The sequence below is a fragment of the Solea senegalensis genome, linkage group LG15, assembly GCF_019176455.1.
Source record: "Solea senegalensis isolate Sse05_10M linkage group LG15, IFAPA_SoseM_1, whole genome shotgun sequence".
In the NCBI taxonomy this organism is placed as follows: domain Eukaryota; kingdom Metazoa; phylum Chordata; class Actinopteri; order Pleuronectiformes; family Soleidae; genus Solea; species Solea senegalensis.
In genome coordinates, this window is record NC_058035.1 from 20,704,137 (window position 1) to 20,723,517 (window position 19,381).

General features: G+C 42.3%; 1 protein-coding gene across 7 annotated transcripts in view; it reads left to right on the plus strand.

Annotated features, from left to right (window-relative positions):
* Positions 1–19,381, plus strand: part of birc6 (baculoviral IAP repeat containing 6) — a 117,655-nt gene that overhangs the window by 20,987 nt on the left and 77,287 nt on the right. For 2 of the 7 annotated variants that reach the window (XM_044046002.1, XM_044046005.1), the window contains exons 12-44: positions 58–283; positions 411–571; positions 734–865; positions 1,927–2,058; positions 2,176–2,342; positions 3,589–3,722; positions 3,817–3,978; positions 4,075–4,206; positions 4,342–4,439; positions 5,434–5,581; positions 5,702–5,835; positions 6,213–6,359; positions 6,438–6,625; positions 7,175–7,483; positions 8,296–8,395; positions 8,579–8,793; positions 8,883–9,091; positions 9,213–9,565; positions 9,670–9,889; positions 10,087–10,223; positions 10,310–10,444; positions 11,478–11,605; positions 11,756–11,887; positions 11,979–12,194; positions 12,318–12,501; positions 14,329–14,532; positions 14,901–15,034; positions 15,983–16,136; positions 16,247–16,363; positions 16,511–16,671; positions 17,136–17,262; positions 17,361–17,471; positions 19,017–19,275. In XM_044046002.1, the coding sequence (XP_043901937.1) occupies positions 58–283; positions 411–571; positions 734–865; positions 1,927–2,058; positions 2,176–2,342; positions 3,589–3,722; positions 3,817–3,978; positions 4,075–4,206; positions 4,342–4,439; positions 5,434–5,581; positions 5,702–5,835; positions 6,213–6,359; positions 6,438–6,625; positions 7,175–7,483; positions 8,296–8,395; positions 8,579–8,793; positions 8,883–9,091; positions 9,213–9,565; positions 9,670–9,889; positions 10,087–10,223; positions 10,310–10,444; positions 11,478–11,605; positions 11,756–11,887; positions 11,979–12,194; positions 12,318–12,501; positions 14,329–14,532; positions 14,901–15,034; positions 15,983–16,136; positions 16,247–16,363; positions 16,511–16,671; positions 17,136–17,262; positions 17,361–17,471; positions 19,017–19,275 (5,566 nt within the window). The remainder of the gene's footprint in view (positions 1–57; positions 284–410; positions 572–733; positions 866–1,926; positions 2,059–2,175; positions 2,343–3,588; positions 3,723–3,816; positions 3,979–4,074; positions 4,207–4,341; positions 4,440–5,433; positions 5,582–5,701; positions 5,836–6,212; positions 6,360–6,437; positions 6,626–7,174; positions 7,484–8,295; positions 8,396–8,578; positions 8,794–8,882; positions 9,092–9,212; positions 9,566–9,669; positions 9,890–10,086; positions 10,224–10,309; positions 10,445–11,477; positions 11,606–11,755; positions 11,888–11,978; positions 12,195–12,317; positions 12,502–14,328; positions 14,533–14,900; positions 15,035–15,982; positions 16,137–16,246; positions 16,364–16,510; positions 16,672–17,135; positions 17,263–17,360; positions 17,472–19,016; positions 19,276–19,381) is intronic. The other 5 variants (XM_044046007.1, XM_044046006.1, XM_044046008.1 and 2 more) reach the window with 5 other exon arrangements.

The window sequence follows — 19,381 nt, forward strand, 5'->3', positions numbered from 1 at the left end:
TATTCTTTACATGGAGTTCAATGCATCACACCACCGTTCACTCGCCCAACTGTGCAGGAGTGGACCTCCTGGTGGACCAACCACTGACTACAGAGAGCCTGATGTCGCTGGTCGAGCTGACGCGCTTCGAAACCCTGACCCCCCGTTTCTCAGCCACAGTACCGCCATGTTGGGTGGAGGTGCAACAGGAGCAGCAGCAGCGGCGCCACCCGCAGCACCTTCACCAGCAACACCATGGCGATGCAGCCCAGCACACACGCACCTGGAAGCTTCAGAGTGATAGGTAACATTTTTTAGTAGTGGGGAGGGTGTGGGTCACATAAAGCCTGAAGAACAACAAAATAAAAAGCCAACACCCCTTGAATTGAACATCGTAGCAGTTGGTGATGTGATTTGTATTCTCTCTGCAGCTCCAGCTGGGACGAGCATTTGTTTGAGCTTGTGCTACCGAAAGCCTGTATGGTGGGCCATGTGGATTTCAAGTTTGTGCTGAATAACAACATCGTGAACATTCCTCAAATCCAGGTCACTTTACTCAAGAACAAAGCTCCTGGGCTGGGCAAAGTCAATGGTGAGGACACTCCTGCATGTCATCTGTTTCCTTAAATGAAAATATGCATCTGAAACTGTAGATTGTTCTCTTCATCACACTGTTTAAACAGAGATTTCCTCCTACGTTTAAAAGAAATGAGGAGAACCTGTGTTTGAATGTCATTTCTCCTGTCTTTAACAGAGACGTCAGTGGACAGACAGATCTCTTTCCCCCTCTCTAATGTGCTCCATGCAAATGGGGAAAAGAATGGCCAGCCTGCACTGCATGACTTTGCAGAGGACATTCAGTTTATGGACATAGAGGAGACATCAGGTAAAGATTGCAGTCTGTTCACTTTTAGATCAGATTAGATTAGGGATGGGCATCTCGAGCAATAATGCGACAGGATTAATTGTTGAATATTCAAAACTCCAACACATGAGATACAGCGAAAATAATGCAGGGTTCGTATGTTGAGCTAAGAGGAACAGCTTTGAGATGCATTCAAGTAACCTTGTAAATGTCCTCACTTCTACAAACACAAATGCAGTCCACTGACCAAATACATGACATGGCTGTCTGCAGGGACACAAGTAAAAACATTTTATTTCCACCAGTTAACAAAAGGCTCATGGAATGAAAATATATGCCTGCTTAACTGCACACTATCTAAAGATCATACTGACCACTTATCTCACAGTTAGACAGCCTTTTCTGTGTAAACTGCTTACTTATTTTTAATGCAGTCCATCGAGAAAATCAGCATTTTTACATGAGGGCCCACAGTTGTTTGATAAGCTTCTGTAACTAACGTCACAAAATAACAAATTTGAAAATCCTGGTGAAGTTAACAGTGGATCGACAAATCCTTTGTTCTACCATGTTGGAAAAATTAAGGAGTGTGAGCAGCAGTTTACAATTCCACAAAAACTTGAGTCTTCAGTTTTTTTTTTTCCTATAGACATAATTTGTGTTTTATATCTGCATGATTCGTCTGATGTGGATGCATAGCAAAACAAATCATTTAAAGTCAGTGGTAGAAGTTCGCTTCTCATGTTCCCAGTAATCTACAATTTGAGATTTGTGATAGACTATGACAGAACCCATCTGACTGACACGAAGCCTTGCAGCAAATGTTCAGCCAGGTCTTTATTTAACAGATGACTTTGTCATTTTGTTTTTCATAACAAACAGCCCAGTGTTCAGTGGATCTGGTGATCTAAAATCTTCACTGAAGTTTTTTGTGGGGATGCAATATATTAATTATAAGCTAGACTCAATGTTCCCAAAAAAAAAAAAATGAATGATTTTACAACTACTAACTAGAAAACAACTGCCTACTTAAATTTCATTCTCTCTTTTATAAAGTTTTAAATGTGTTTTTTTTGTTGTAGGCTCCATGTTGTGTCCATTTCTAGAGGATCACAAGGAGGACATCCTATGTGGTCCGGTGTGGCTGGCCAGTGGCCTGGACCTCTCTGGTCATGCAGGCATGCTGAGCCTCACCAGCCCCAAACTGGTCAAAGGTAAGTGTACTTGTATCTTCACATGTGTGTGAGAGTAGCTGTCACAGCTTAGCAGGTAGATGATGTTCACGATCATCCAAGTAGTTCAGTGTTGTGTTGTTCCCCTGTCCCCTGCAGGCATGGCAGGAGGGAAGTACCGCTCATTCCTGGTTCACATTAAAGCAGTGAGTGATAAGAGCATGGAGGAGAATCCCAGGCCTTTGGTTCGAATGCCCAGTGCCAAGCCTCAGGGCACCAAAGGCCACTCGCTGTCCACCCTGCTGCAACGGGCACAGGCCTCCAAGGTATACATTCACACACTGTAGTTTTGTGGGGTTGTTTCATGTGTGGTTTTGAATGCAGCAATATGTCTTCAAAAAGCCAAAATGATCACATTCCTCTGCTGGTCAGTGACTGCCACAGGCTACCTGTAGCTGCCTGAATATCACACACAACTGAGCTCACCTATAGCCAGAGCAGCTTCTGGATACCCACACACACTATTGGGGAATGAGTTGTCAAAAGCTATTGGAGCAGGGGCGTTCCTCTTTTCACCTCCTCTCTAACAGCTCTAACACTCGTAACATCATGTAACATCAACAGCATGTATTATTTTTAGTAAAGCCACTGTAATTGACTTTTAGACTTGTTAGTTATAGTAATTGTAATATAATGTAAACATTTTATTTTGAGTCAGTTTTAGTTCACAAAAAATATTTTTTAAATTGTAAAATATAAAAATTTTATTTTAGGATAAAATGACCTGTCAATAACCTGATAAATGACAGGTCATATAAGTAATAAAATAATTATTCTGCCATTAGTTTCAGTGTTGTATAGGAATGTTAAACAGAGTCAGTAGTTATGTTTACGTGGACACAAGTAATCAGAATAAAAGCCTGGTCATGTAAATATGTTGATCTGAAAACTTGATGCGCTTCAGCCGGAAACAAATTTCATTCCAACTGAGAGGGCCGGTATATGCCCATCGTCATTCTGACTGGTCTTCATATAAAACAGTTGCCAAATATTAGAATTTTTTTAAACTCATTATTAACAAAAAATAAGATGTAGCCCATCAATGGTGGAGGTGGGGGTGGTCAGAGTTGTAATTATCCCTCAAGTTAATTGCTCTTGTGTTCATTTGTTTCCACATGATGTGTCATTGTTCCTCTCCATCCATCTCCAGGACCTGTTTACTCCAGCTTTTCTTAAATGTTCTTAAACTAAGCTGATCTTTAAATTTCTTTAAAATGTCTTATCAATTGTTTATTTCCATGCGCCAATGGGTGGTTGTTTCACATCCAACCATTTTTTTTGTAATTTGTGTAAATGCAGATATTTATCGCCTTTCTTTGTTATTTCTGATGGAATTATACCAAAGTATAACGATTGGCTCTTTCGGTATTTTTAAGTGAAACTTTTTTCAATCTTATTCTTTGACATTTCTTCTAAACGTTTTTCAAAAATACAATATATGATTTTCTGCAGTATTAATCTAGTTATTCTGCTACTGATTCACTCACTGGTTAATTCTTGATGTGTGTGTAGGAGAAGGTTTCTACAGTGAAAACCGAGACACCGACTCCTTCAAAGAAAGTGGAGAACATGCGCGGCTGTGACCTGCTGCAAGAAGTTTCAGTCACAATCAGAAGGTTCAAAAAGACGTCGATACCCAAAGAAAGGTCCGATCACTGCCCCCTTATGTGACATAGAATTCTTTTGTTTCTACTGCACACACTGTGGAACTAACTGTCTCTGTGGTGCCGTGCTTTTCAGGGTCCAACGCTGTGCCACGCTGCAGTTCCCAGACTTTCATGAGAAGCTGCTGGACGGGCTGTGTCGGCATTTAGAAGGCAGCCTGGCCTCCGAACATGCCCAGAGCCTTATCTTGGACATCCTCTGCTGGCTTGCTGGGGTTTTCTCCAACGGACCCTGCAGGTAAAATGGAGCAACACAGAGTATCATCCAGGACTTGCATTGCTTCCACTTTTAATGTTGTATGTAGATGAATAACATAAATGTTCATCTTTCTAGCTTAAGGGAAGGAAAGGAGGGGCTGCTGGCAAAAACCCGGACACGGCTAACGGATATTGTGCGGGTGTGTTTCTTCGAGGCCGGTCGGAGCATAGCACACAAGTGTGCTCGCTTTCTTGCACTTTGTATTAGGCAAGTAACACAATGGATTTCAGCAGTGATGCTTTACAACCCTGAAACTTCTCTTTAACCCACACCTGTAAGGCATTGCGAAGTTTGAAATGTGTGCAATTAATAAAATGAACTGTGGTTTATGTCTCGCTGCAGCAATGGAAAAGGAGACCCAAATCAACAGGGCTTCAGCGTGAGTCTGCTCAAGTCTCTGCTCGACAATATGCCTTACTTGCCTGCAGCAGCAACAGGTGGTAAGTGACCGAACAGCAAAACGCACAGCACCTTTGCTTCCTTTATTTTTACTCCATGACTCTACTGTTTTCATTTTAATAGTTCTATAGTAGTTGTGCCGTTCTGTTTGCTGTGGATTCTAGGGATGCACAACGCTGATATGTCGGTAGTGCTTGCGCCGATAACCGATATATGTTCATTTGTACGTAACTGCAGTGGTAATTTAGTCTCTTCTGTAGTGAAATTAACCTAATGTTCCATACTCATGTCACAGCAGATGTACATTTTCTTCATTTTACATAATAAATAATCATTGTAGAGTACACCAGCATAGAAGTCAATGAGGTAATGTGTTGCGTGTTTACTGATATCCAATAACACATTTTAAAGCCAATAACGGCTAATAATACACATAATATCATGCATCAAAAAGAATGATCTAGTAGAACTCCATCATCCCTCTGTGTGGTAAACGTTTAAGAATTTCTGGAATCATATCTGCTCGTCTTGAGAAGTGACTTAGATTTAGTTCTGAACATTGTTTGGATGAATTGGTTAGAAACCAAATCATCATATGTCAAAACATGGGATTTTTGTAACCTGCATATGTGCGAGTAAATATTTAACAGTCATCCCAGATACCATATCACAATATAATGATATCCTAAATCTAAGACCATATCTTGTCTTGTGTGACAATATAGATATAATATCAATATATTTTGCCAAGCTCTATATAAAGAGACAATTGGTCTCTTTATATAGAGTTTTCAGTATCTCCATTTCACTTGCAGCAGCATAGAAAAGTTCTCAGAGCAAAATACATTTGTGTCATCTTTAAAAATGACAGAATGTTGCAGCTCGGCAACATGACACGAGTTTTAGACAAATCACTTCATGTCTGGTAGTCCACAGATGACCTCCCTAAATCCGGACACACGATCTTTAATCTGTTTAAAAGGAAGTGACACATGTAAAGAAAGCTCCACGTCTCCCTGTCCTGTCTGCTTTCAGGCTCTGTGTTCTGGTACTTTGTGCTGTTGAACTATGTGAAGGAGGAGGACTTGGCGGGCTGCAGCACTGCCTGCGCCTCTCTGCTCACTGCCATCTCTCGGCAGTTGCAGGACCGCCTCACTCCACTGGAGGCACTGCTGCAGACCAGGTATCTCAACAATTAGAATTTCAAGAAGAGTGGCATGTCTGCTCTGTAGATCCATTGACATATTTTTCATAATGATGTTGTGGGAGGCTTCTAATAAGACAATATTCCATGTCTCTGCAGGTATGGACTGTACAGCTCTCCATTTGACCCAGTGCTCTTTGACCTGGAGGTCAGTGGTTCCTCTTGTAAGAATGCTTTCAACAGCAGCATCGGGGTCCAGTCGGATGAGATTGACCTTTCTGACATCTTGTCAGGTATGAATGTTATTATGCAGATTTTTAAACGATGCTCACTGTTGACATATTGTGCTGAATGTAGAGAAATTGTTTTCGTAGTTAGTCAAAACTGTGTCATGAGTTTAGTCTGTTTGGCAGTGAATAAACACTTCCCCTCTCCAAATGCATTCATGAGGTTACGAAGGATTGGAAGGTAGCCAAAAGACTTGATCACTGACAGCAGATTTAATTCGGACTTGTTTTTTTTTGCAGATTTCTCAAAAATAATAGCTACGTAGTGCCGAGTTACTGAGATGTACTGTTGCCTTGCTGTTCAGTGGCAAAGAAAAAACATATGTTTGAAGCATACATCAGCTCAGCTCAGGTGTTCAGGTTTCGTGTTGTGTGTCCTAAAGGAAACGGGAAAGTGAGCAGCTGTGCGGCAGCAGAGGGCAGCTTCACAGCGTTAACCGGACTCCTGGAGGTGGAACCTTTGCACTTTACTTGTATCTCCACCAGTGACGGCACGCGTGTGGAACGGGATGATGCAAGCATGTTTACTGGTAAACGATGTCTTCCACTGAACACATGATTTCACTCTCTGCACTGGTCATGGTCTGAACGTGTTCTCTTTGTCCCAGTGAGTACATTCGGCGTGACCCCAACGGTTGGTGGCCTGTCGACAGGACCGGTCGGTGAGGCATCGACAGCTTTGAGTTCAGCGGCCCAGGTGGCGCTCCAGTCTCTATCCCATGCCATGGTGTCAGCGGAGCAGCAGCTGCAGGTCCTGCAGGAGAAACAGCAGCAGCTGTTAAAGCTGCAGCAGCAGGTGAAAGAGAATTTGACACATACTCCTTTTTGCACTGCAGGAGGCTATCTATGGAAACATGATGATACTGGGGTTGCTCGATTGGAGGTGTTTTTTAGGGCTGCATCTTATGATTATTTTCATGAACGATTACTCTGTCGCTTATTTTCTCAATTGAGTAATCGTTTAGTCCATAAAATGTCAGAAAATATGGAAATCTGTTTTTCAAACTTCAAAACGATGATGTTCTCAAAGGCCTTGTTTTTCCATAAACCAAAATGATTTAGTTTAATGATTTCTTTGTTAATATGAAGCAAATGGAGCAGAAAATATTCATGTTTAAGAAGGTGAAAAATCAGAGAAACACAGTTTCCAAATGTGGGATTTTGTTAACATTGGGTTTGCATTATCACAATAACCATACTTATTAATGATGGTTATAGCTCTTTTCTGTTAAAACATTATTATGATAGAAGAAAGTATCCACAACTGTTTGCTGCTAAAGTTTAGGGTATTTCTAGCCTTTGTTTCTCATGGTGTGTAAGGAGTCTCTATTTGTGTTGACGACAGAAGGCCAAGCTAGAGGCTAAGCTGCATCAGACGACCTCTGCAGCCGCTGCCGCCTCGGGAGTGGGACCCATCCACAACTCTGTGCCTTCCAACGCCTCCTCCACTCCCGGTTTCTTCATTCACCCGTCAGACGTCATTCCCCCAACACCTAAGACCACGCCCCTCTTCATGACCCCTCCTCTCACACCACCAAACGAGGCCGTGTCGGCAGCCTTCAGCGCCGAGTTGGCTCACCTGTTTCCTGGCTCCATGATGGATACTGGGCCTGTCAACCTGGCTGCACACAAGAACTCACAGAAAGCCAAGCCGGTTAGTAATCTGCACACTGATGCTCGCTTCCTTAGTTTTGCAAGATGGCATATAAAATATTAAACCACAGGAATAAGCCAGCGCACATATTATTTGAACAATATGAGGTCTCTCTGTGCAGTCTTTCCACATTCACTGTGGCCCAGGCATTAGGGTTATCTTTATTATTAATTAATCTGTCCATTTAACAGATTAATGACAAAATATCAGTAAATGGTAATAACTGATTATCATAATAGAAAAAGTTGTGGGTCAGTGTTTTTTTTTTCCCTCAATACAATAAAACAACAGGTATATATTGTATTGGTAATATCTGCTACTTTACTATGACTACAACTCCAGTTTCAGTTTCATGTTTGTTTTTTTCCACAAGACTTTTACTTTGAGACTTAAAGTATTTGCAGGACTACCAGATGCAGAGCTTCATACTTAATCGTCCTGGTATTGAGTTATTAGTATTTAGAGTATGCAGACATGTTAAAAATGATATTATTAATGGCCAATTTTATAGGCCCTTTGTAAACAGACGTGCCTTGAGGTTGTCATGAACTGTACAAGCATCCAGCCTGGCCTTGTTAGGCTGTTAAGTTCCTTCCTTTTTAACACTGAGAAGTTAAGTTTAGGCAAATTTACATCTGTCTTTGGCTTCCACTGTGATCTCAAATTCTTTATCTGTTGGCAGTGTGGTGGTGATTAGGTAGTGAATACCAGAATAAGCCAGTGTTTCTGCAACTTAATTTTTTCCTCTTGTAAAATAAAAGTTTAAATATCTTTGTTTTTTTATTATAATGCTTTTCCTCTTTACTCTGCAGAGCCCCATTGGCAGTGGTCTGGCTCTGGCCATCTCCCAGGCGTCTCACTTCTTGCAGCCTCCTCCACACCAGTCCATCATCATAGAGCGGATGCATTCTGGTATGTCTCACGACAGTATTTTATATTTATCACCCAGCTGGTATTTGTAAGTATCTACTCACAGCTAAATTGAATTTACATTGTACATAAAATCACGTCGTTACATGTTTTACAATTCATTAAGAAGCACAAAAATAACATTTATCTAAACATGAAGTTCTTATATCTCTCCTTTCCTCCCAGGAGCTCGCCGCTTTGTCACGCTGGACTTTGGTCGCCCTGTCCTGCTGACAGATGTCCTGATCCCAACCTGTGGTGACCTGGCCTCTCTGTCCATTGACATCTGGACACTGGGTGAGGAGGTGGACGGCCGCAGGCTGGTGGTTGCCACCGACATCAGCACCCACTCTCTTATCCTTCACGACTTGCTGCCTCCTCCCGTCTGCAGATTTATGAAGGTCTGTTAGCAGAATGACTGACATGTCGCTTTGATTCCTCTGTACTTTAAGTAATTTACAAGAAATCTTCTTTTTCCTTCAACCACCAGATCACTGTGATTGGTCGCTATGGCAGCACCAACGCTCGGGCAAAGATCCCTCTGGGCTTCTACTATGGTCACACTTACATCCTGCCATGGGAGAGCGAGCTTAAATTGATGCACGACCCCCTGCGGGGAGAGAGTGAGGCGGCCAGTCAGCCAGATGTAGATCAGCACTTGACTATGATGGTGGCGCTGCAGGAGGACATCCAGTGCAGGTGAGATGTGGAGTTGGTATATCTGAGCACCACTTACATGCTGCATTCATTAGAGCACCGACTGAAATGTGTCAGAGGAGGGACTTAACTTACCACTCCCTCTCCTGTTCCTGTTTACCAGGTACAATCTGGCCTGCCATCGACTGGAGACTCTCCTGCAGAACATCGACCTGCCTCCTCTCAACAGCGCCAACAACGCCCAGTATTTCTTACGAAAACCTGACAAGGTGGTGGAGGAGGACCAGCGTGTTTTCTCAGCCTACCAGGACTGCATCCAACTACAGCTGCAACTCAACCTAGCTCACCATGCTGTCCAACGTCTACGTGTGTCTCTGGGCGCCAGCCGCAAGTCTCTCCCCACAGCCGGAGCTGTAGAGGCCCAGGAACTGGTTCACAACTCGTCCACAGAGCAGCTGAGGACAATCATCCGATACCTGCTGGACACACTGCTCAGCCTGTTGCACTCTAACAATGGTGAGCAGGGAATGGGTCACGTTAGTCAAACATGTTTAAGATGGACAATCCTAAATCACACAGCCAGCTGATGTTTTAATTCTGTCATACCTGTATGCTTTCAGGCCACTCTGTGCCCTCCGTGCTGCAGAGTACCTTCCATGCTCAGGCCTGTGAGGAGCTCTTCAAGCACCTTTGCATCAGCGGGACGCCTAAAATCCGTCTTCACGCTGGCCTGCTCCTGGTGCAGCTTTGTGGAGGCGAGCGCTGGTGGGGCCAGTTCCTCTCAAATGTCCTGCAGGAGCTGTACAACTCTGAGCAACTGCTTATCTTCCCTCAGGACAGGTAAATGCTGTCCCAGTTCTGACTTTGAAAGATGCAAAACGAGGTCCCTACATGTCAGACCAAAAGTAACATGACGTGTGTCTATGGGACTATTTCCCATAGTGAGACACTCACTCATGCTGCTCGGAGAACCTAAAGTTCCTAATTTTCACAGTGTTGTTTCATGTACAATAATTTCCCATTGCTCTTCATCTCAGGGTGTTCATGCTCTTGTCCTGCATCGGCCAAAGATCTCTGAGTAACAGTGGTGTGTTGGAGGGTCTCCTCAACCTCCTGGACAACCTGCTCTGTCCTCTGCAGCAGCCACAAGCGGCAATGATGCGGAGGACTGAAGGTAAAGAAGCCATCACTGTTGTAGGACTTGATTTATATTTTGGCAAATTAAATTTCAGGGTTTGTTTATGTGTGTGTTTGTTCCAGGTGTTTTGGATATTCCAATGATCAGCTGGGTGGTTATGCTGGTGTCGAGATTATTGGACTATGTAGCCAGTATAGAAGATGAAGCCTCAGGAAAGAAGCACCTTGGTGGGAAGGAGCGGGAGAGAAGTTTAACAGGTGAAATGACAGGATTTCCCTTTTTATTTGAGTGAAACCTGCAAGTCTGGCAGAGTTTGACACAGTAAAGTTTTGTTTATTCCTTGCAACAAGTCATAATCCTGAGCACTGACACAGACTGCCTTCTGTGCAATTACACAGACTTTTACACCATAGTCTCACGTCATATCTATGCCAAAGAGACCTTGAAAATAATAGTCAGAAGTTAGATTCAGCAGTTAATGTCCTCGATAGCCTTAGTTTGTCTTTCTCAAGGACATGCGTTTGTGTCCATGTGGTCATGGGTTTTTGCCCTCTATCCTCCTGTGTTCTCAGTTTGAACCCAACCATAGCTGCTTCTCCTCAAAGTGCCATAATAACTTGACTTTGAGCTACATTCTTTTACTGAGTAAATACATACTTAACAAATGCATGACTCCACCACCAGAACTGCTTTTTAAAGTGTTGAATAAAAGGAAAGCATGTCTCATAGTATGCTGCTGAGATTGCATTCTGGTTATAGTTAAATTCTGGACAGTGCATTGGAAATGGTAAAATAATATTTGTAAATATAAGTAAACACATTAGTTTATGAGTGAAAGAAAGAAATCCCCTTGTCTGTAAATAATCAGTCACTGGTCTAACGGATGGGCAATCAACAGACAAATAAATATAAAAGATAAACAATAAAACACTGTGACGCTCCGTAACAGAACCCACTCATTAACCGCCTAATGCAATACTGCACCAGCCTGTACCTGGAAACAAAAGCCCGGCAAAATCACAGACTCTCATACTGATGTGCTTCGTTTTTACTTTTTCAATACAAAGTTCTACACTCCATGCGTCACAAAATATAACAAAGCTATTAAGAGATCACAAGACATATAATGAAAGTGAAAAATAAATCTCACACGTTACTGCACTGCTCCAGTATTCCACCTACGTTGCATATAGCAATCTAATGGAGCCATGCAGTGATTTATTTTATAATGCACATCTTAAATTTAGTTTTATTATGGGAATGTTGATTTTGTGGCTTCTGTCTTTAAAGGTATTCAGTGGAGCTTCATCAATAATAGCCTACAGTCTCAGAACCCCAGCAGGTCGGCTAAAAGCAGCAGCAGTCTGGACCGACTCTACTCACGCAAGATCCGCAAGCAGCTCGTCCACCACAAACAGGTAAATGTGTCTCACTCCATCACTAGGTTGACTGTCAAATGACAAAATAATACACTTTCCTCATCTTCGTTTGACATTTTGGCCTCCTCACAGTGCAAAGGAGCAGGTGCCTCCGCAGTGCCTTTATTTAATGTGCCCTTTTCATTGTAGCAGTTAAATCTATTGAAAGCAAAACAGAAAGCTTTGGTGGAGCAGATCGAGAAGGAGAAGATCCAGAGCAACAAAGGCTCCTCCTACAAACTGCTGGTTGAGCAGGCCAAGCTCAAACAAGCAACATCTAAGGTGAGTGGCTCATCAAATGCTGCTGCTGCAGCACAAAGCTCACAAAAGGCTCATCTAACAGAGCGCAATGTCCCTCCTTTTTCTTTTCCAGCACTTTAAAGACCTGATCCGCCTGCGGCGGACGCCTGAATGGCCCCGCTCCACGCTGGACACCGAGTCTCCAACAGCCAAAGAAGCTCCTGAAGTAGAACCTCTGCCCTTCACTCTCTCCCATGAGCGCTGCATCTCTGTGGTGCAGAAGCTGGCCCTCTTCCTCCTCTCCATGGACTTCACCTGCCACGCTGATCTGCTGCTCTTTGTCTGCAAGGTATTAACCTTTCTCTTCTATCTATCTTCTATCTACTATGGTCTTCTTACCGGCTGGAATCTGTAAATACCGTAGACTGATAACTTATTCATAATAAATAAGTTCTTTCCGTTCCTCCCTCAGGTTCTTGCTCGGATAGCCAATGCCACAAGACCCACAATCCACTTGTGTGAGGTGGTGTCCGAGCAGCAGCTGGAGCGACTGCTGCTCCTCCTCGTGGGGACAGATTTTAACCGAGGGGACATCTCTTGGGGCGGAGCATGGGCACAGTATTCCCTCACGTGCATGTTACAGGACATCCTGGCAGGTTTGTGTAGTTCCTTAATCTGCTGGACCCTGATAAACACTGTGATTGTGTTGGACTCCTAAATATTGAATCTATAGCCGTGCCGTAAATGCTCTGCAGCAGCTTTCTGCAGGGACCAGGGCCTTAACGGAAGTTTTTGCTTAAGAGTAATTCACGGAAAGTTTCGAAACTTTTGATGTGTCAGAATTCTCTCTGTGATTAGGGTGTGTCTGTTTACAACAACACAATGTGTTTGTTGTGTGTTGCAGATTCCTGTTAATGACCCTTACTCTGGCGGCATGTTACATCTCTCTCTCACTCTCTTTTTCCTTCGGTTGTTTATTGAGTTTTAAGTGACACAGGTATTAACAGTATAATCTTGTCTGTATTAGAAACATGTCAAATATAAGATACTGAGAAAAAAATAAAACAAGAAATGGAACAGAAGAAGAAAAAGGTCATCAAAAAGGTCACAAAAAGAATGAGCAACTTTCAGAATCCACCAAAAGTGTTTAAGTTACTGAGGGATGGCTCGTCTCTTCATCTCTATTATTTCAAGGAACATTTATTTTCCCTCTTCTTTCCAGAAAACTTGCCATAATCAAAGGCCAGAGTCCTTTTATGACTATGAACATTAAAACAACATTTAAAGAACTTTTAAAAACTGCGATGAAGGGAGCAGCGAATGAGACTGAGCAGAAGAACTTTCATGTGTGTATTTTTTCCTGTTGAGGGCAGTGTGGTGCAAAACATGCAGGAAATTATTAGAAGAATAAGAAAAGAGGACAAGAAATACATTGCTAAGGAACTCTGAACTCAGGGGGGCAGCATTGCACCTCTCAGTGTACAGCCTGCAGGAAATTATTAGAAGGTAACACAGAGGCAACATTACTGATTCTTACTGCCATAAAACTGTGTGATTGTTGTGAAGAACAAGAAGGGAAAGGATAAAAGTGTCACAACATTGTGAAACAAGCAGGTCCTGCACATATTTCTCTATAAATTCTAGGATGTATGTCCCCCTCGCCAGGTTCCAGTGATGCAGCTATAGTTTCACTGATTGGTCAGAATAAAAGTGTCACTCAACCTGGAACAATCATTTGAAATTGAAAGAAAATAATGTTGCTGAAGAGATAAACCTGTTGGTGTTAGGAGTGAACCTGTAGCCAGTTATGTTGATGGAATTTCATTGTGGATCTGTTAGAATAGTCTATCTCAGGCACACATGGGCAACGTATGGCCCCAGACTGAAAACCAGTCTCATCTGGCCCACAACGTCCTCACAGGTTCCCTTAAGTTGACTCTTGCTCTGCTCAAGTGACAGATCAACGCTGTGATATTAGCAGTTGACCGAATCAGAGCTGAGATGAGAAATCGCCTCAGAAACGGATAAGTTGCCTCTGAATGTCGCTTTGTCTGATATGGGGAGACATGAAGAGATGATGTGCGCTGTAAAAAGTCAACCATTTATTACGCCCTTCTAGCGTCATAGAAAACAGAGGCTTCATTGTTATGATTATAATTGAGTTATAACTCTTTCGGTTTATTACCCGGCTTGTGCAAGTTTAGCTTAAATTCCAGATTTTCCTGGGATTTGCTAGTGTTTACATTGCCCTTTTCCAAATATGAAAGCTACCTAAGCGTGCAAACACGTCTGGTCACACAGAATGTTTTCTTTCTCGTTTTCTACAGCAAAAAATTAGTTTGAATCGTACAATTTTGAAAGTGAATCATGAACCATGGAATCCACACACCGCTAGTGCTCATGCTTGATTATAAATGTGGCCTCACACACTATATTCAGTATATTCTGAAGCAAATAATGACATGTCCCTTGTTGTGTCTCAGGAGAAATGCTGTCCCCAGGCTCTCTGGACGTCATGGATGAGGTGGTGGTGGGTGACGAGGCTGGAGCGTCGTCCTCCTCGGCAGGGGCGGAGTCCGATGACTCCCAGCCTCAGGCCACACCCATCCCCCTGGTAGAGAGCATTGACGAGGCCCTGGTGCCTGATATCATCGCAGGTACTACTGGGACTTCCTCAGTATTTCAAAGTGCGTGGGTAGCCCCGTCCACTCTTCACACTTCCCACAACACCACACAAGATATGCAGCCACTCTTTCCATCATCACAATATAAAACTGGTAAAAACTTGTCTGGTAAAATCTTCTACCTCTTTTTTTTAATAGCTACACATTGTGCTTTTTGGAGTCATGCGTTTACTGTAGACTGTGGCATTTGGCAAACATGTTATTTCAAGGGATATTTGTGTTTTGCATTGTGACACTGCTTTCAATGCTTGTTTAGTGTAGTGACATGGCATTAAAATTGCCCAGTAAAGTGCTAAAGAAAGACTTTCTTGCTTGCATATTTTTCTAATGTGCTTGCTTGGCAATATTAAAGCTGTTTTCATTATCCAAAGGTGCTCCACCTCTGTCATCTTTGGAAAAAGATAAAGACATAGACTTTGACTTGCTACAAGACCTGATGGATGTTGATATTGATCCTTTAGATATTGATTTGGAAAAAGATCCACTCGCTGCCAAAGTGTTTAAGGTATGTTTATATTTGTCTTCTTCTTTGTTCTTTGCTCTTCTCCCCTGGTTACGGTCACACATACATGAATGCAGGGAATGGCTGAGGGAATGTAAGAAAGTATGTATGTAGCTGGACTGTTTGTCCGCATGCTAAGCAGTATAAGACAGGAAGATTTTACACTTCGCACATGCACAGAACAAATCAGGTTTTCTGACAGTCAGGTACCACTTACGTTTGAGTTTGTCGTTTATGATACTGATGCACATTCCTTACTGTAATCACCAGTATCCTGACTCACTGTTAGCCACAAAGCATCCCTTTCGTGGAACACTAAATAATCTTGTCTGACATCATAATATCCGCATTTCTCTCCTCAGGAAGTGTATGTTTACAGCGTATCCCAACTCCTACACTTGTGTATGTGTGACCAGGCTCTGATTATTACCTGTGTTTGAAAGTAAAGTCAATAAATGCAATCATAGAAAATAATGAGTAAGACTGAAATTTACAGTTTTAATAGATATTTGTAAAAAAATTCATTTGTGATCGTAATAATGTGTTGATAAAGAGGTACTTTTACGATAACACCAGGTTATTTTCAAATATCTTGATAATAGCTTGATGAGATTTACTGTAAGCTATTTCTTGGTGATTGCTATAGAAATAAGATGTTATTATCACAAAATATTACCATGCTTTACCCCATATTGTTACTGTACTGCAATGTAAAGAAAATGTTATTAACTGAAAACTGTATTTTCTCATATATATGTATATATTGTTACGACCAGGCCTGGGGGGGGCCTATATTGTCGTAACAATATATATATATATGTCTTAATAGTTTTTTGTAATACTGCAAAAGCATGAATGAAAAGCTAACAAGTGAAAGTCTCTGCTCTTAAACAGTGAGCAACTAAATGTGCATTCTCATCTTTCCCATCCCTTTTTCTCATGTGCTCTCAGCCTATAAGTAGCACCTGGTATGATTACTGGGGTGCTGATTATGGCACGTACGGGTACAACCCGTATATTGGTGGGGTTGGTATCCCTGTGGCCAAACCCCCAGTTGCTGCTGAGAAGCCTGGGTCCCAGAGTCTGTCGGTGTCCGTGTCACAGGGTGAGCAAAAGCTGAAACGTGGGCCAAACATGCAGTAGAATAGGTTTTTGTCATCAGCCTTTACCTCACTATTTGGTTTCTTTTTTCATTTTTGCCATCGTGTTTTACAGCTCTGGATGCCCGACTTGAAGTGGGCCTTGAGCAGCAGGCAGAACTGATGCTCAAAATGATGGCAACTCTACAGGCTGACTCCATCCTACAAGCCCTGACCTCAAGCTCCACCACAGGTGACCATACAAACACCAAATAACACGAGAGGGATGTTAGAATTTGTCTGCGACACACCTGACATGCACAGGATGTTGTCTGCAGTGTTTCGGTCCCTTTGTTGCTGCAGTTTCTAATATTTGTGTGGTTTGCTGTGTGACTTTCAGTGAGCCAGGCCTCCAGTGGCACTGATGACTCCCTGCTGAGGGCCCTCCATGGAGGAGGCTCTCCTCCAGGCAGCAGCCTCATGATCCAGCCCTCGTCCATCCCCATGCTGAGTGCCTGCTTTAACAAGCTCTTCTCCATGCTGCAGGTCCATCACGTACAGGTCAGAACACACTACTTGAAAAAAGTAATGTACATTGATTGAACAATGTTAAAACTGGTTCTAATGTTGTGGCTCATCTGCAAATGAAAGAATGAATGAATGTCTTTCATGTAAAATGCATTTTATAAAAAAATTAACCATCATCAAGTTGAACAAACAGCCCCCCTCCATGTCCTCTGAAAGTTCAATTTCTCTTTCAATTCATTACCTGCTTGTGTCATTTTGAGATCTATTTACAACACAATCTGAAGCCCGGTATCCAATGAAAACATTACAAATTTTAAAAATGAAACCTGGTCTATTCAGTGTTTTTATTCATTTTAATTGTCAACGGAGGTGTCGGCACATGAATGACTTCCACATTTACTTTGTAAACTCAACTCTGTGTCATTGTGTAACGTCTGTATTACGGAGGACAAAGTGATTTGGCAAACTTTTAAAACATTCTACCATCTCACTCTTAGCTGGAGTCTCTGCTGCAGCTGTGGTTAACGCTCAGTCTGAACACGTGTTCTGGCAGCAGCGAAGAGAGCGGCTCCGACATCTTTCTGTTCAACGCCAGCCGAGTGCCCACTATCCCGCTCAACCAAGGTCAGGACTCGTCCACACACTCTGGTGAACATGTAGAAGCTGAGTGTTATTGTTCTCACATTGTGTTTTCCTGTTGGTGTGTGTGTGTGTGTGTCCAGCATCCATCAGCAGTTTCCTGACAGTGCTGGCGTGGTATCCCAACACCTCCCTGAGAACTTGGTGCCTGGTGCTGCACTCTCTCACTCTGATGACCAACATGCCAGCCTGTGGTCAGTATCACACTCTCACTGGTTTCCTTCTGTTTATCAGTAGCTGTGATTTCCACGACGACATAGGTCTTTAAACCTGGCATTTAAATGCATTTTATGTGATTAGATTGCAACAGGATAGTGTCTGACCACTTATAAATACAGGTGTAACTACACCCTAGGATGGATTGTTATCGGATCTGTGAAACCACTTCCAGAGGTGGTCCAAAGTGTAACTGCTCCACCCACAACTACTGAGCAGAGGTGCTTGCAGCTAACGTGACCACGGCAACCGAAAAGCACACTCTCCTCTGCGATGGTCAGGTTTCCAAAGTTGACTTCTTCCCCTGCTTCAAAAAGCAAAGAGGAGTCCATACAATAACTCAACTTGATGCGTGGCTAACGTTGTTGCTGATATGGAGACGCATGTTAATACTGGGTGTAAATGCATGTGGTGAACAGCTATCTGATCGCTCTCTGATTACAGAAAATACAGGTGTAAAGGGGGCCATAGATAAGTCAGCAGGTGGGCATTTCTACTCAATAAAAAATATTATCTATAAATGCCCATATTTGCTGACTTCTTGTACATTATTATGCCACTAATTTACTATATACTCTGATCTTGAACTGCTTATTTTTAGAGATATGATAAATATTACCCTTTTTATCTTAATAAGGCCTGTAAAGATTCGATTAATGATCGATTACTAAATTAATTAACTTAATTAGGTTTCTTTGCTCATATTAGAAATAAAGAAATCATTGAAACTGACAACGGACAAAATAATTTGAGATGTCAAGGTCAGGGAAAAAAATTTAATGGAACAAGCAACTAACAGATGAATTGAGAAAATAATTGTGAGTAGGGCTGCAAATAACGATCATTTTCTTTATCGATAAATCTGTCGATTATTTTCTCGATTATCGAGTAGTTGTTTGGTCAATAAAATGTTGTAGCACACTTCAGTCCTCCTTTTCCTCTCAGAGAAACACCTTCTCCTCCATGCATGAGTCTTGTTTTTCATATCTAATCAGGAGGAGGATCAGTCTGTGTCCCTCAGTATGAAATATAATGTTTATTAATCATATCATAGCTGCCATGAATTGAAGTTAAAGAATAGATTTATTGGATGATAAATTACAACAATAAAAGACCTTAAATCCGTCATGAATTGTGCCTCAAGAAATTAGGGCTGACACGTCCAGAGTGACCTTATTTTTTGGTGGTTGTTTAAAATTCAGATTTTGCTACCTAACTGCTCATGGTCCAGTTCATTTTTCATTAGATGAAAGCTTCCCTGAATTAAACATCCAGTGCCTTTTCTCAAAATGTCATTACTACATGTCTTTGACCAGACAAGGACAAGAGTGATGGATGACCAATGTCAACAACAATTTTATGTCTCTATAAGGTGATTTCCAATTTGTAATACCATCACTTAAAGAAACACAGGATGGGAAATTAGAAGATGTCACACATTAGTGTGTCGGTGTCTGTATGTATAATTTGCTTAAATGCTTTTGTTTTTTTGGCTTTGATGAGTTTTGTGTTTAAACTTCCAGCCTCCAGTAACGGGATGAGCTCTCAGGAAAGCACAGCTCAGCAGATGGTCTCTGATCCCACCCTGGTTCACGTCCTGGTCCGCTTCCTCTCCGGTAGCAGTACCAACGGCACGAGCCAGCACACTTCTCAGGTGGGACCCACTGCCACCCAGGCCATGCACGAGTTCCTGAGCCGCCTGCAGGTCCACCTGTCCTCCACCTGTCCACAAATGTTCAGCGAGTTCTTGCTCAAACTTATGCACATCCTGTCCACTGAGAGGTACGTTTTAACTACTGCGGATCATGTGTGATGTTGTTTGCCATGTACATGCATATTTCATCATTTTGAAAATAATCAGGACTGGCAATTTAATGGGTTTAATGAA